The sequence below is a fragment of the Xenopus tropicalis genome, chromosome 1, assembly GCF_000004195.4.
Source record: "Xenopus tropicalis strain Nigerian chromosome 1, UCB_Xtro_10.0, whole genome shotgun sequence".
NCBI lineage: Eukaryota > Metazoa > Chordata > Amphibia > Anura > Pipidae > Xenopus > Xenopus tropicalis.
Genome location: NC_030677.2, coordinates 17958340 through 17974052, shown reverse-complemented (window position 1 = coordinate 17974052; position 15713 = coordinate 17958340). Strand labels below are relative to the sequence as shown.

The 15713-nt window shown below is 43.1% G+C and overlaps 1 protein-coding gene across 1 annotated transcript; it reads right to left on the bottom strand.

Annotated features, from left to right (window-relative positions):
- Positions 1–1397: 1397 nt before the first annotated feature.
- Positions 1398–13931, bottom strand: rmnd5a (required for meiotic nuclear division 5 homolog A). The gene is given in 9 exon segments (NM_001008168.1): positions 1398–2164; positions 3476–3630; positions 5051–5153; positions 5259–5424; positions 5847–6013; positions 6527–6627; positions 6884–7018; positions 7292–7434; positions 13528–13931. Coding segments are annotated over 9 exon segments (1176 nt in total). The 5' UTR covers positions 13670–13931; the 3' UTR covers positions 1398–2100.
- Between the last annotated feature and the right edge of the window lie 1782 nt (positions 13932–15713).

Sequence of the window (15713 nt, the reverse complement as noted above, 5' to 3'; positions counted from 1 at the left end):
TCAGGCAAGTACAGAATGTGATAGTCTGCAACTATGCACTCTACAGTGACATCTGGTGGTGGAATAAGGAAAGGCAACAGTGATCCCCAACCAGTAGCTCAGGGGCAACATGTTGCTCCCCAACCCCTTGGGTGTTGCTCTCAGTGCCCCCAAACCAGGGAGTTATTTTTCAATTCCTGACTTGGGGGGCAAGTTTTGGTTGAATTAAAACAAGATTTCCTACCAAATAAAGCCCCCTGTAAGCTGATAGGGTGCATAGAGGCCCCTAATAGCCAATCACAGCCCTTATTTGGCTCCTCCATGAACTTTTATGGTGCTTGTGTTGCTCCCCAAGTCTTTTTACATTTGACTGAGGCTCATGAGCAGAAAAAAAAAAAAGTTGGGGACCCCTGCTCTATAATATCGCACAGTGGGGCACTTCACCTTTAAGTTAACTTTTAATATTGTATAGAATGGACAATTTATAGTTTTGGAATTACTTGCTTTCCTCTTCAGCCTCTTTTCAGCTTTCAAATGGGGGGTCACTGACCCCGGCAGCCAAAAAAACTATTGCTTTGTGAGGCTACAGTTTTATTGTTATTGTTACTTTTTATTACTTAGCTATTCAGCCCCTCTCCTATTCATATATCAGTCACTCTCTAAAACCACTTGCTGGTTACTAAGGTAAATTGCACCCTAACAACCAGATAATCACTCAAACTCTAAACTGGAGAGCTGCAGAACAAAGTCAAATAATTAAAACTAACCGTGATAAAAAATGAAGGCCAATTGCAAACACTCTCTACATCATACTATTAACTCAAAGGTGAACAACCCCTATAACCCCTATACAGCTGCTTCAATCTGAACCAGTAGCTTATCTGCCCCTGTATGGGGCACTCAGATGGGCCTACCAAACCTACATCAGGCTGAAAATTGGCCAGATAATCGGACAGTTTTAAAAACTCTCCTCTGAGCGATGAATACAGTCCTCACTCCAATGGCCTATACCACCACCATCAAATCCTCCGGATCAACTAGCAGTTAGGCACTTCATATTTAGATATAAAATATAAAAACACGATAAAGGGGTCTTTTTTTTAACCTTAGTTACTATGTGACCCCAGAAAGGACCACCAGTCAGTCTCCTAGGTAGGCAAATAATGGGAAGTTTGACTCATTAAGTGTCTTTTCTCATTAAGTGATAAAATGCATCTTCAATGGTGGCCAAATCAAGCTCAAGATTCGCTCGACTGGTGAGCTCACCAAATGAGATCTATAGGTTTGTGGGCAGCTAAAGTCTATGTAAGAAGTGAGTGCCCCATTTGGTTACCCCCGGAGACCCTACCAACTGACAAAGGAATATCCTCCTTAGAGACGGGGAGCTCAAACACACCTTGTCCACGAGGGAATGGATATATGGTAGAATTTTTTTTTATTGAATATTCTGGTCACACAAACATTTCTTAATATTTAAAACATATTTTCAGCAAACAGTCCCTTTCGCTCCTTTACATTTGTCAGTAGGTTTATTTATTTACATTTATTTTTTTGTGTCAATTACAGCAAGAAAAAAAGAAACCTCTGAATGAAAACTCCGGATAATTCAGCCATTTGTCTTAGGCAAAAAAATACAAGTCACTTCTCTTCTATAGCCACTATTATCTTTATGATACTTTCTGTAGTATTTGTTTTATAGTTATATACAACATACAGGGGAATATTACTCACAACATCTCTCTATATTGACAATTCTCAATTAGATAACGAGGGAAAGAGAGGAATAAGTACAGGAAAGGGTCGTTTCTAGGATTCAGCAATAAAAAGTCACATCTTTTACAAAAGAAACCTGCATTTTGACCACTGCTGGTGCTGCGCCCGGGTCAGATTCACAGAGAGAGATTACAGAATGAGAAGAAAAGTCGCAGCCTTGGAATAGGGCAAAGCTGTGAGTTTCCCCCAGCGCTGATGGGATCTCCTTGAAACCACCTAGAACAGTTAAATAGTGATGTTGGCCTTCTGTACAGAGAGAATAAGGAGCATTCCCCGGGGATTCTTCAAGCACGCCAGGGATATCATACTAAACACAAGTCCATCAAATTCCAGAACGAATCAAATTCTTTAGAAAAAGATCTGCTTGGCGTCTCCCGGACTTTGCTCCATAGGACAATATGGACATTTTAATCTGTGGGCACAAAGACACAAAGTGACTATACAGTTATACATGGAGACAAGGAACACTGCCATAAGAGTAACATTGGTTTGTGATGGCCTGGTTAAAGGTACACAAAACCCTTTCACGCAAATAATATTCTTATTTATGCTTTAAAAGCTTTTCTAGCTGAATATTGGAAAAGAATGCAATTCCCACTTGCAGAAAACATATCTACTCAATGGCGCCTTGCGGGTGCCACGGTCAAACTCTATTTTTAAATTCAGTTACAAAATTACAAAATATTGTTCCCAATGTCAGTAACAATGTTTGGCAAGACAAAAAGACATTTCACATAATCAAAATAATTCAGATTGTATACCACATACCAAAATGTATAAACAAAGCAACTAATATTGACTATCATCAATATCAGCTTCATTGTGTATTGTTTTTCCTATAGGGTATATATCCTCCCAAGGGCCCCAAATCTTATGGAACAGCTGCCAGGGGCACAACACAAGCCCCTTAGAAAGTCAGATGACGAACAAAATGGCGCTTCAAAAATTTAGCCACAGATCCATTGAGGTGACCCAGTCAGCAGTCTCGGCTAATGTGTGTGTGGTGAATCTATTATGGCATATCTATAGATTATCGCCAGCACTCAAAATATGTATTAACTGTACCAAGATACATGGCAACACCTTCAGTTGTGATTAAAAATAATGGGAATTTAACATTTTCCTACAGCATTTACTACGAATGATCTAAGAATGTGTCCTTTTGGAGTCAGTAAGGAATATTTTGCCCCTTCTGAAGGTTATCAGACATCAATCTGGATGCTTTTTTGCCCTCCTCCAAATCAGCTAGAAGTTAGGTTGGAATAATGGGACAGTATACATCTAAAAACACCTTTGCTAAAAACTCACTTTGTTCAGAAGTCCCTATCTTCCTAGAGAAACTCATTATTCAGGGCTTCTCAGTGGATTGGTAATTAGTTTTATCAGCTTCTTTATATTTATTTGGCTTTAGGAAGGGACAGAAGTGAAACTGGCTATAAATATTCTGGTTTAGTTGCAGAAATAACAGAAACCATAGCTGGATCAACAGGCAAACTGTATGTTCGGCACAAATCCTATTTATTGGGCTCATGTTGAAGGGGTGTATACTGTCCCTTTAAAATCACTCAGACTGTTGAACTCAATGAGTAAGCATCTTACAGGCCTAACTACTAAGATTATAGCAATTATAATTTATATTCTGCTAGACAATCTGCCTCAATTCACAGTCACTAATGGAATGTAGCTAATCCCACTGGATCACACGATAGTACAACAGACTTACTTGCTGCCATTGAACATTTTATTCAGCGCATCTCTGGATATAATGTGCCCACAAACAAGTTTCATAGGAGGATTGTTATCTGTGGTTTGCTGGCGAAGGATAGGGCAAGCAAATATCGAATGGTACCAGCATTTCTTCCCAAGGTCCACTTCAATCTGGGGATGAACAACATTAACACTGGTCATTTGCAGGCAAAATCAGCTTTCATATAAATGGAATAAGATTACCAGCTTCACTTATCAAGACAAACTATATTTAATATTTAGTAAACTATACTAGGTAAAGTAAAAGTCACTTTTGTATAATTGTGGCTTCATCTACTTCACTGCTTTAAAAAACTAAAAAAAAAAACAAAAACACAGCAGTCCTGCATTATGGCGAAGATTCTATCTGTATACCAGAGCATTCTATCACAGTGGCACAGACCCTATCTGATCCCCCCCATTGTAAGCAGCAGTCCTGCCCTGCTTTATGGCTGAGATTCTAGCTATCTGTATAACAGAGCATTCTGTCACAGTGGCACAGATCCTATCTGATCCCCCCCCCCCATTGTAAGCAGCAGTCCTGCCCTGCTTTATGGCTGAGATTCTAGCTATCTGTATAACAGAGCATTCGGTCACAGTGGCACAGATCCTATCTGATCCCCCATTGTAAGCAGCAGTCCTGCCCTGCTTTATGGCTGAGATTCTAGCTATCTGTTTAACAGAGCATTCTGCCACAGTGGCACAGATCCCATCTGATCCCCCATTGTAAGCAGCAGTCCTGCCCTGCTTTATGGCTGAGTTTCTAGCTATCTGTATAACAGGATCTGTGCCAGTGTGACAGAATGCTCTGTTATACAGATAGCTAGAAACTCAGCCATAAAGCAGGGCAGGACTGCTGCTTACAATGGGGGGGATCAGATAGGATCTGTGCCACTGTGACAGAATGCTCTGTTATACAGATAGCTAGAATCTCAGCCATAAAGCAGGGCAGGACTGTTGCTTACAATGGGGGATCAGATAGAGCATTCTGTCACACTGGCACAGATCCTATCTGATCCCCCATTGTAAGCAACAGTCCTGCCCTGCTTTATGGCTGAGATTCTAGCTATCTGTATAACAGAGCATTCTGTCACAGTGGCACAGATCCTATCTGATCCCCCCCATTGTAAGCAGCAGTCCTGCCCTGCTTTATGGTGGAGATTCCTACTTTTATAACAGAGCATTCAGACTATAGTGGGCCCACTTGATATATATTACTAACAGCAGGCATGCCCTGCTAGAGGTCTAAGGGGTAGATTTGTCAAATGATTCTGTTTATCCACAGAATCCTTGTCCACACCTACATTAGCCCTATTTAAGTTAGGCACAGGTTTGGCTGGCTTCTCAAGTGTCACCTCCAACTGCTAACCGGAAATTAACTTGTACGGTACAAGCCTGATATGGGAGGGGGTAGTGTCAGAAAAAATGCAATGGCTTCTCGGATAACACATCCGGCTATGGAAAGAAATACATTTAATACGTTGGTGGTTACTCTCTTACAATGCAATCTGTGTAAGAAAAGCCTCTGAAGCATAACAAATAAAAAACTTACAGGTAATTCGTCTTTCTGGTTCCACACCCCTGTGCACTGCCTTTGTTCTATTACTGCCTTGATGTTAATGAGGGCAGGGAGTGCAACACATCCTGCGGAAAAGCTGCAGGGAAAAATGATATACAATCAGTACATTCGGGATCTGTGTTCCATCACTAATTAAGTTTAAGCATAAAGCTAAAGTGCAGAGAAGGAAAATGCTATTTACCTAACACTGAGAGGTGATTCCACAGAGAGACCAAGCAGGGCACAAGCATCACGAGTAAAGATGTCACAAATGTCTGCCCACTGGTTTGCATCTAGAAGATGAACATACGGAGAGTTCTCGATGCCCTGCCGTAGGTACACAAGACTTCCCATAAGGACCTGAATATCTAAAACAAAAACATCATAGAGAAGCATTAGAAACCGAATAACTGTAACTGGTTATAGCCCAGCCTGAAGCCACACATCAAAGCATAGCTACTGTCTCACTGCTAGAAAATCCTTCCTATTACCAAAATGTATGTTCCCCTAATTACTGCAGCCGCACCTATGTATATTTGCAAATTCTCCACCACCTGATGTACTTTCTCTTCTCAGAAATGGAAAGTGTGGGGTGACAATCAGTATTTTTTTTTTTGCTATTCCATGTTAGTGAATCAGGAACCACCAAAGCTCAGTCATGTGTAATTTAAGGGGGTTATGCAATAAAATATGGCACCAGGTGTATAGCATGTTGCATTTACCCACCACCTGTTTAAAAGCAAATATCTTATTGGTTACTATGGTTACAGCACTTGGCAACTTTCTGTACCTTTCTGATGGTTTTCTGCAAAAGGCTGAAAGTTTTTGGCATACTGCAGTGCTTCCCGCTGGTTGACTGTTCCTCCCATCAATAAGCTAATAAAATATAACCTGTGCAGTTTGAATTCCAAAGAGCTGTTCTGAGCCATGAGCATCTCTCTGTTGGATACAGCCCACCTAAAAGAAAAGAGCAAAAATGACATTGAAATCAGAAAAGGAAATACCAATGTCACGCAGTCAGCTTTATTTATAATGCCCATTACATTTTTCTTTACAGATGTTTTACCATAGTGGTGTGTTTTTGGGTCGCCTTACAGATTCAGATATATTAGCTTTTCAAAAGTCCAGTGGCAGCGTTGGTTTTGGTTTAAAGAAACAGTAACACCAAAAAATGTAAGAGCTCTGAAGTAATACAAATATAATTTACTGTTGCCCCGTACAGAAAAACTATAGTTTATATAAATAATCTGCTTTGTAGCCCCAGGGGAGGGGGGGGGGCAGCCATTTAAGCTGGAAAAAAGGGGAAAAGGCCCCCATTATATTGTAATTACTTTATACACATTTTTTGTTGTTACTGTTCCTTTAACCATTTAACCATTCCTTTTTGTTTCATGGGAAACAAAGACCTATTTGGATAGGAAGATTGACAAGATTGGTCCATTGTACCGTAAAACGCAAATCAAAACTCACTCTAGAGCTGGCCGAAGTACTCGGACCTTTAAAGCCTCTAATATTCTGTTTAATTCAACAAAGGGCTCTTTTTGGCTTGCATCTATAGAAAGGCCGGCTTCCTGCAGAAAAGAAACAAGAGTCAGTGTTGCATTTGTTTAAAGTCTATGTATATCTAAACTCTCTCTCTCACAGCACTGCGCTAACAATGCTTGCTCAGATGTGTGAGAGACTGCAGCATCCCAGAATAATATGGCAGCTCTGCAGAGCTCACAATACACTTGCACCCCCTTTTATATAAATCCCCCCCATTTGTATTTGCTGATGTTACTGGACCATTAAGAAGGAAAAACAGGCAGTAAACTTTGCTATATGTACCTGACAAAGTTCCTCGGCCACGTCCAGCATTCCTTGTCTGAAGAAATGCTCCACCATCACCTCACTGAGAATTCGCTGGCTGTCATTTTGCCAACAGCCATCTATCCCCACACTGCTAATGTCAGCATCAAAATTCTGAAAGACATAATATGTGAAGTAATAACCAAAACAGAAGAAAAACATGCATTTGTAGCAAACAATCCCAAACTGTGGGGTCAGACCTTCTATGGAAGCCCAGAGCAATCACTGGAGGGCTCATAGCTAAAGGCCACTTAGGGAGAGTATTGGGAGTTAGTGCTCCAAAATTCACCTTGTGATGTTCCCATAAGCCACAGGTCTCATCGGAGCCCACGGCATTCTGGGAATGCACACCAATACAATGATATATTTTATGCACCATGCACATACCTTATCAATGGCTTTCCCCACTCTCGACACGCTGCTGTGAATGTCTTTATGATCAGATGCCAGTTTCTGAACAGTATCTTTTATCCGTTTGCAGCACTGCGTCAGCACGAGAGATAACGTCCCAGATAACTCGCCATCTTGTTCTACAAAAAAAAAAATCATCTATTTATTTTCAAGCGATTTGTGGCTCGCACTGCGGGAGATTTAGCACAATAGTGGAATAATAACACTTTTATTACATTTGATTTTTCTATCATGTGTTTGCCAAAATGTTATCGTTTTCAAATCTCTGCTACAAAAACACCATGTAGGGTAAATAGAAGTCTTATGAACTGACCGAAACTCTTGCCATATGCTTCACATATGTAAATACTGTTATGGCTTACAACCCACACACTACAGAACAACAGCTGCCAAGATATTTACCCAAGGCCCTTAACCGGTAAGAATACAACAATAGGATATTCTAATTTTAGCACACAGGAATGGATCTAGAAACAGAGCAGCCGGGCTCTCCTACAAATAGGCCCCACCAAAGTTAGGAGCCACCGCAGCAGCAATAATGGGAATTGCTTTATGTGTAAAATAAAATGTGTAATAAGTGTATAGAGAACCACAAAAACTGGTTTAAATATCACATTTTAATGACAGTTTTATGTTGTAGGAGGAATACTTGCTTTATGTAAAACGTTTCCCAACTTTCAATGCATCTATTTTTTAGGTAGAATATAAAAAATAAAGCCTGTTTTTTTTAATAAGCAGAACAAAATTGTGAGGGCATGATAAAATATTATTCAAGCTCCAAGAGCTACGAGCGGTGAGGGTTAGCCCTGGTACAAACAGCAAAGTCCAGGGTCGTAGGCCAGTGAGCCAGTGCAGGGCAGCAGTACATTCTAATTTTTTGGTGTTACGGTTCCCTTTTGGACAGGGTTGTCCCCCATCTCTTCATATACAGAGATGCCCAGTGCACACACTATTGGTTATACGTGCAAGTCTGTTACTGCAGCAAACATCACTCAATCTGCTTTAAAGCAAATTCCAGACTTGACAATATCTATAGCGGACAGGTATATCCAAATGAAGTTCCTTAACCAGGTATACCTTACGCCAGTGCTGTCCAACTGGCGACCCCCCTCTGTGTGGCCCCCCACCTGTCTGGCTGCTTTGATGGCTTACTCTTGTGTAAGCTTTAAATGGTATCAGTACTGTGATTAACTGGCCCCCTGCATGGTTCTCACCTCAGATTCAGGCTGTAATCAGGCTGTATTGTTTAAATATGTATTCCCCTGTGTTGTTCACACCTTTTAATCTCTGCATTGTTCACCCCCTGCAGTGTTCACACCTCAGGCTCAGGCTGTAATCACCCACATTGTTCCCCTGTTCACACCTCAGGAGCAGTAGAAACCCACAAATAATCCCTGCACACTACAAAAAGAACATATACTGAGGTGGTACTGCAATTAAAAAGTTTTCTAATATATAGTTATTGTGCAGACTGTAGGAGCAGTGCCAGCATTGTGTCACTGTAGGCTGCCTGTGTGTGCCATACACACAGGCATCATAGGGCAAGCAGAGTATGGCACACACAGGCAGGGTAGAGAAGGCAGAGTATGGCACACACAGGCAGAGTATGGCACACACAGGCCGAGTATGGCACACACAGGCCGAGTATGGCACACACAGGCCAAGTATGGCACACACAGGCCGAGTATGGCACACACAGGCCAAGTATGGCACACACAGGCCAAGTATGGCACACACAGGCCAAGTATGGCACACACAGGCCAAGTATGGCACACACAGGCCAAGTATGGCACACACAGGCCAAGTATGGCACACACAGGCCAAGTATGGCACACACAGGCCAAGTATGGCACACACAGGCCAAGTATGGCACACACAGGCCAAGTATGGCACACACAGGCCAAGTATGGCACACACAGGCCAAGTATGGCACACACAGGCCAAGTATGGCACACACAGGCCAAGTATGGCACACACAGGCCAAGTATGGCACACACAGGCCAAGTATGGCACACACAGGCCAAGTATGGCACACACAGGCCAAGTATGGCACACACAGGCCAAGTATGGCACACACAGGCCAAGTATGGCACACACAGGCCAAGTATGGCACACACAGGCCAAGTATGGCACACACAGGCCAAGTATGGCACACACAGGCCAAGTATGGCACACACAGGCCAAGTATGGCACACACAGGCCAAGTATGGCACACACAGGCCAAGTATGGCACACACAGGCCAAGTATGGCACAAACCAGCCAAGAATGGCAAACACAGTGAAAGTATGGCACATGCAGGCAGGGTAGGGAAGGCAGAGTATGGCACACACAGGCAGGGTAGGGCAGGCAGAGTATGGCACACACAGGCAGGGTAGGGCAGGCAGAGTATGGCACACACAGGCAGGGTAGGGTAGGGAAGGCAGAGTATGGCACACACAGGCCAAGTATGGCACAAACTAGCCAAGTATGGCACACAGGCAGGGTAGGGAAGGCAGAGTATGGCACACACAGGCAGGGTAGGGAAGGCAGAGTATGGCAGGTTTTTGCTGTACTACAACCATTAATATGGGTATGGTCATGTGATAACATGGGTGTGGTTTCAAGTGGGTGCGGTTTCAAAAAGGGGAGTGGTCAAAACTGGCTTCCATTATCGGCCCTCCACCACGTAGGTCGGAAAAATTCCGGCCCTCGGTACAACAGAAGTTGGACAGCACTGCCTTACGCCATACAGGCTTTCCAAGGTGTTCCCCCACAGCCCAGATACCTGTATAAAATGTGACCCTGGCTCATATATGCATGTGTTCTGGAGCTGTCCAGCTGTGCAGAACTTTTGGAGAGAAATCGTTATCTATATCTCTAATGCCCTAAGCTTTCCCCGAATTCTGTCACCAATTATTTGCCTACTGGGAGTGGAGAGGACTTAGGTCTTACACACCACTCCAGACTTTGCCACCTCCAGCTTCTATACTATGCCAAAAAAGCCTTTCTTTTACAATGGAAATCCTTGCCCCCCCCCCAACCCTACCGTTCTGGAGAACTCTAGTCAACAACACCCTTACCAACCAGAAGCTGACCTACCTTGCACGGGGTTGTCCAAAAAAATTTCATGCAATATAGGGCCCCTGGTTGACCTTCCATGAAACCCCAGAAAACTCCACAGACAATATACCACAATAATGAAGACAAACTGGTTCCAATCTCCCCAGCTCTACACTCTGCCTCTCTTTCCTCTTCCTTACTCTTCCACCCTGCTTCTCCTCTGATTATTGTTCTTTTTTGTACTTTTATGTTAAGTTGAAAAATGCAAAAATAAAAACTTTAAAAAAAACAAAAAACTTCACTCAATCTCTCCACACAAATGGCTGCTATAAGTTGCTAAGCATAAAAATCTAACTCAAAACATTATACTGTACTCACACCTAAAACTACACGGGCTACAGTTGTGCTTTATGTTATATGTCAAGGCTATCCAACCTTAGGCTTAGGGGGCCAGATGTGGCCCAAAGGGATTATTGTGGCTCTCAGGCTGCTGTAAAGCTCCTCTGATCGCATCACTTAATTATAATCTGGTCACAAAACATGTGTAAATAGTAAAGCTGATACCGGCCCATTATACAGAAACAGTTGGACAGCAATGGTATAGGCCAGCAAGATGGAGCCAAGCTATATGCCCCAGTATTTGGGTACACCTGCCTTTCTGTGCAAATGCAAAGTGCTGCCATTCCAGGGAAAGAATGGGGCAAGAAATCAAATGGGGCTTCTTTTGTTACAGGGAGGTTTTGTACACATGAAAAAAGGTGTTTACAATTCCAAAAATTGGTTGAGCTTTGAAAATATTTCAACTTTGCCTACTGATAAAACTTCAGAGCAACTCCGACGGCACTTCAGCTTCAACTGCTTTTTCACCCTGTTTATAAAGAACTTTGACCAAAATGTCAAGAAAATTTGTCTCCCGGAATGGGCAAAATTAGAGAAGAACAAATGATAAGTGTCAAAACCTTGGAAATGTTATTGGAATAATGTAACATTGTGCAGTTTAGCTATATTCCAATAACTACATATATGTGCTATAGGCATGACTTTCAGAATCCCCCATTGTGTTTAGCCAGGGGCCCCACATCTCAAGTTAAACTACAATTTAATATACAGTGTTCCCATCGTCCTCTGCTATATCAGCAACTCATCCTACTGAAAGGCCCTTACTCTTCTGTTAAAAGCACATATTAAACTTGCCTTTTAACAGGCCTGTCTCTCTACGACTTTATGCCCCTACATATTACTTACACAACACCAAGATAACTGGGCCCTCGCTTCATTTTACCCACTCACTTGGCCTTCCATGTAGCTTGGGTTTGACACTCCTGCTCTTATGACAGCAGTGAAGGCAGTGTTAGAAAAGAAGCATAAATTGGTCAATAACGTACCCCCTGTTGTAAACTATAGGGATATTATAAGTCACTGAGGAGTTTCATGACCATGACAAGGCCGAGTGCTTTTATACGGATCATGGAACTCCAAGGCGACTTCTAATATCCTCATATATTACAAAAGGGGGTACATTATTTATTTTCCTTATTTACTTTTTAATTGTTTTATAATACAAAAAAACAAAACATTGATTTATGTATAGTTTCCAGGTCTATAAAATGTACATCAGAGTCACTGGAAGAATAGTTTGTTAAGCACAGATTATAACAAGTACAAAGTGGTACAGAGAAGAATAGTATTGCATAGTTAGTATCCCGAGTCCAACCACGGTGACCAGATACATTCAAATTTGTTCTGGGTACCCCTAACCTCTGAGGTAAGTTTTATAAGTGGTATTGCCTTGCTGACTAGCTGCTGCCATGACGGGACACTAGGGAAGGTAGCTCCCATCCAGTGCGTCACATTATCTTTCTTAGCATAGTATAGCAATGACCGCTATCTGTTACATTATTTATTATTAATACACCAGTTTGGTAAGTCATGTGGCAGAAATGACATCACTAAGCACCGAGATCTGTTTATACCGTGACTAACGTACCCCTTGTTGTAAAATATAAGGATATTAGAAATCACCTTCGGCCTGGTGCTTTAGTATGGTCATAATATAGGGAGAGTCTTATGGTCCCCATACACGGGCCGATCTGTTAGCTTGGCAATGTTGCCAAGCGAGCAGATCTTCTCTCGATATCTCCACCTACGGGTGGGGGCTATCGGGAGAATCCAGGCTAATTCGATCTTTTGACCCTGGGGCCAAACGATGGAATTATAACGACGGGTACAGGAAAAAGCGGTGCGGGGACCACATCAACGAGCCGATGTGGTCCCCGATCCAACTAGATTTTTTAGCCTGCCCGATTTCAGGCCAGATATCAGTCGGGCAGGCCCGTTGGTAGATTGTAAGCTCTTTTGGGCAGGGCCCTCTTCACCTCTTGTATCGGTTATTGATTGCTTTATATGTTACTCTGTATGTCCAATGTATGAAACCCACTTATTGTACAGCGCTGCGGGATATGTTGGCGCTTTATAAATAAATGTTAAAGGAGAAGGAAAGGCTAAGTCACTTGGGGGTGCCAAAATGTTAGGCACCCCCAAGTGACTTTAATCACTTACTTTAACCCCGGGCTGGTGCCCCTGTACGGAGAGAACAGCACCAGCCCGGGGCACCTGTAGACACCGCTTCCTCCTTCCTTTGCGCGCTGCCGGCGAAATCCGCCGGCCGGCGCATGCGCAGTAGAGTGAAAAGCCGACTTTAATGTTTAAGTTCGGCTTTTCACTCTACTGCGCATGCGCGCGCAAGCGAGGAGGAAGCAGGTAGCGCCGGCAGCTACCCCGGGCTGGTGCTGTTCTCTCCGTACAGGGGCACCAGCCCGGGGTTAAAGGTAAGTGATTAAAGTCACTTGGGGGTGCCTAACATTTTGGCACCCCCAAGTGACTTAGCCTTTCCTTCTCCTTTAATGTAATGTAAATGTAATGTTGGTAGTGCCCATACACGGGCCGATTAGCTGCAGAGTCGGTCTGATATCCTCATATTATTCACAGTATAAATGGATCTGAATGATGCAATCAGTTATAATTGGTGCCTAGTGATGTCATTTCTGCCACAGGGGGTATATTATTTATAATATGACTTTCAGGGAGTCATGTGACAGGAATGACATTACTCAGCTCCATTTATGAGGATATATTTGACAGGATATGTATGGCCCTTGTGCCCCGGCCTTACCGGCAGCCTGCAGTATCTCTCTCCTCAGGCCCCCGGCATATTCCATGAGCTCCTCTAGGCTGCGCTCACAGTGCTGCCCGTACCCCCCGAACTTGTGCAGCACCTTCTCCAGCTCCCTCTCCACCGTGCCGCACTGATCCATGGCCCCTGAGGAGAAGGAGGAAGGGTAGGAGGAGGAGGGAGCGGGGCCCGGTGTAACGGGGCGGGGGAGCTCCGCAGCCTCCTCTTCCTCGGACAGTAACAGTAACAGCTCCCCGGCCCCGGGCCTCACGGCCCCGTCTTTTACTCGCTCTCTGCGCCTCCGGGACCGGCCGCTCTTCGCTTTCCTCCTCTCGGGCGGAGGCTCTCGTCGCCGGTTCGGTGCAGCCGCATACACTCTCCGAACTCCCGCTCACCGCCGCTAGTTGTTGTTTTCTTCTTTTTTTCGTATTAACGGAGTTCAATGTTGACTAGCTCTAGGCAGACCGTACCACATTGTACAGCAAGAGGGAGAGCAGAATACTATCATCTACAAATCGCCACAAGCCTCGCTGCCCCGTTAGAGCGCCTCACGGACCAGGTGTCACGTTAATTATAAGCCTTCGCCTCTAAGTAAATGTCGGCATTTATAATTTACCACGATAAATATTAAACATTTTCTGACACGGCTACCCCCCCCATCAGTTTGTGTAATGGTATGCTCCAACTTGTGACATCACAACAGCGTCTCTCTTGCTTGCAGTGATGATTGCGCGTCTGGTTTTTTCACATCCGGGTCCTTTGCTGTTGTTGCTGGGCGTGGCCTAGGAAAATAGTCCGGTCACGTCACTAAGGAGGAGGAATGGGTGCTGTGCCTACTCCTCTTTGAAGTGATAATTTACTTTATACAGTGATTATACCCATTATAGTGATGGGGTATGGAAAATATGTTTAGTGCTGTAATGTAAAGTCCAAGTATACCTAAATAATAATAATAATATAGTATTTATAAAGTGAAACATACCCAGACACAGTACAGCAGTGCTCTGCTACTCCAAGCAAATGTCCCAACCCATAGGAAGGGATGACCCAGTGGCTAAGAGATGAACGTCTATGCAAAGTGCTGTGGAACAGGGCACTGACTTCATAATAATATGTCCAATAACTTACCTAAACCACATTAATTGTAAGCTCTGTGGCACTGAGACTTCTATCCTGTTAACACTGATTGTTGGACATAGCCATGTATATTATTTATTTTCATTTCTATTTTTTTTTTCTTCATTTTATTTAAATTTTTTTGTCCCCCTCCCTCCCCCTCTGTCCTATTAATGTATTCTTTGAAAGTATAGATATATAAGTAGCACTATATAAAATAAAGACTATACATTTACAGGTATGGAACACATTATCCAGAATGCTCAGGACCTGGGGTTTTCCGGATAAGGGATCTTTCTCTAATTTGGACCTCCATACCTTAAGTCAGGGGTCCCCAACCTTTTTTACTCGTGAGCCACAGTCAAATTTAAAAAGTCTTGGAGACCAACACAAGCACCATAAAAGTTCATGGAGGAGCCAAATAAGGGCTGTGATTGGCTATTAGGCAGCCTCTATGCACCCTATCAGCTTACAGGGGCTTTATTTGGTAGGAAATCTTGTTTTTATTCAACCAAAACTTGCCCCCAAGTCAGGAATTCAAAAATAACTCCCTGGTTTGGGGGCACTGAGAGCAACATCCAAGGGGTTGGGGAGCAACATGTTGCCCCCGAGCCACTGGTTGGGGATCACTGCCTTAAGTCTACTAAAAAATCTTTTTAAAATTAAACCCAGTAGGGGCTTGTGCATCCATTAAGGATTAATTGTATCTTAGTTAGGGTCAAGCAGCAGGTATTATTTCATTATAACAGAGAAAAGGGAAATCATTTTAAAAAAATTGAATTATTTGCTTATAATAGAGTCTATGGGAGATGGCCTTCCCGTAATTTGGAACTTTCTGAATAACGGGTTTCCGGATAACGGATCCCATAATTGTATATATAACAATGTTTCATGTATAGCTCAAAATGTTATTGCACCACTTAGTTCCAGGGGTATCTAGCGCAACAAAGTAGCACTCAGTAGAAATCTCACCCTAACTAGCTTTCAGGGTTGTCTTCATAAGTAGATCCAGACTGGGAGTCAAAATAAACCCTGGCATTCCAAGTACCCAAAGGCCCAAACAGCCCCCC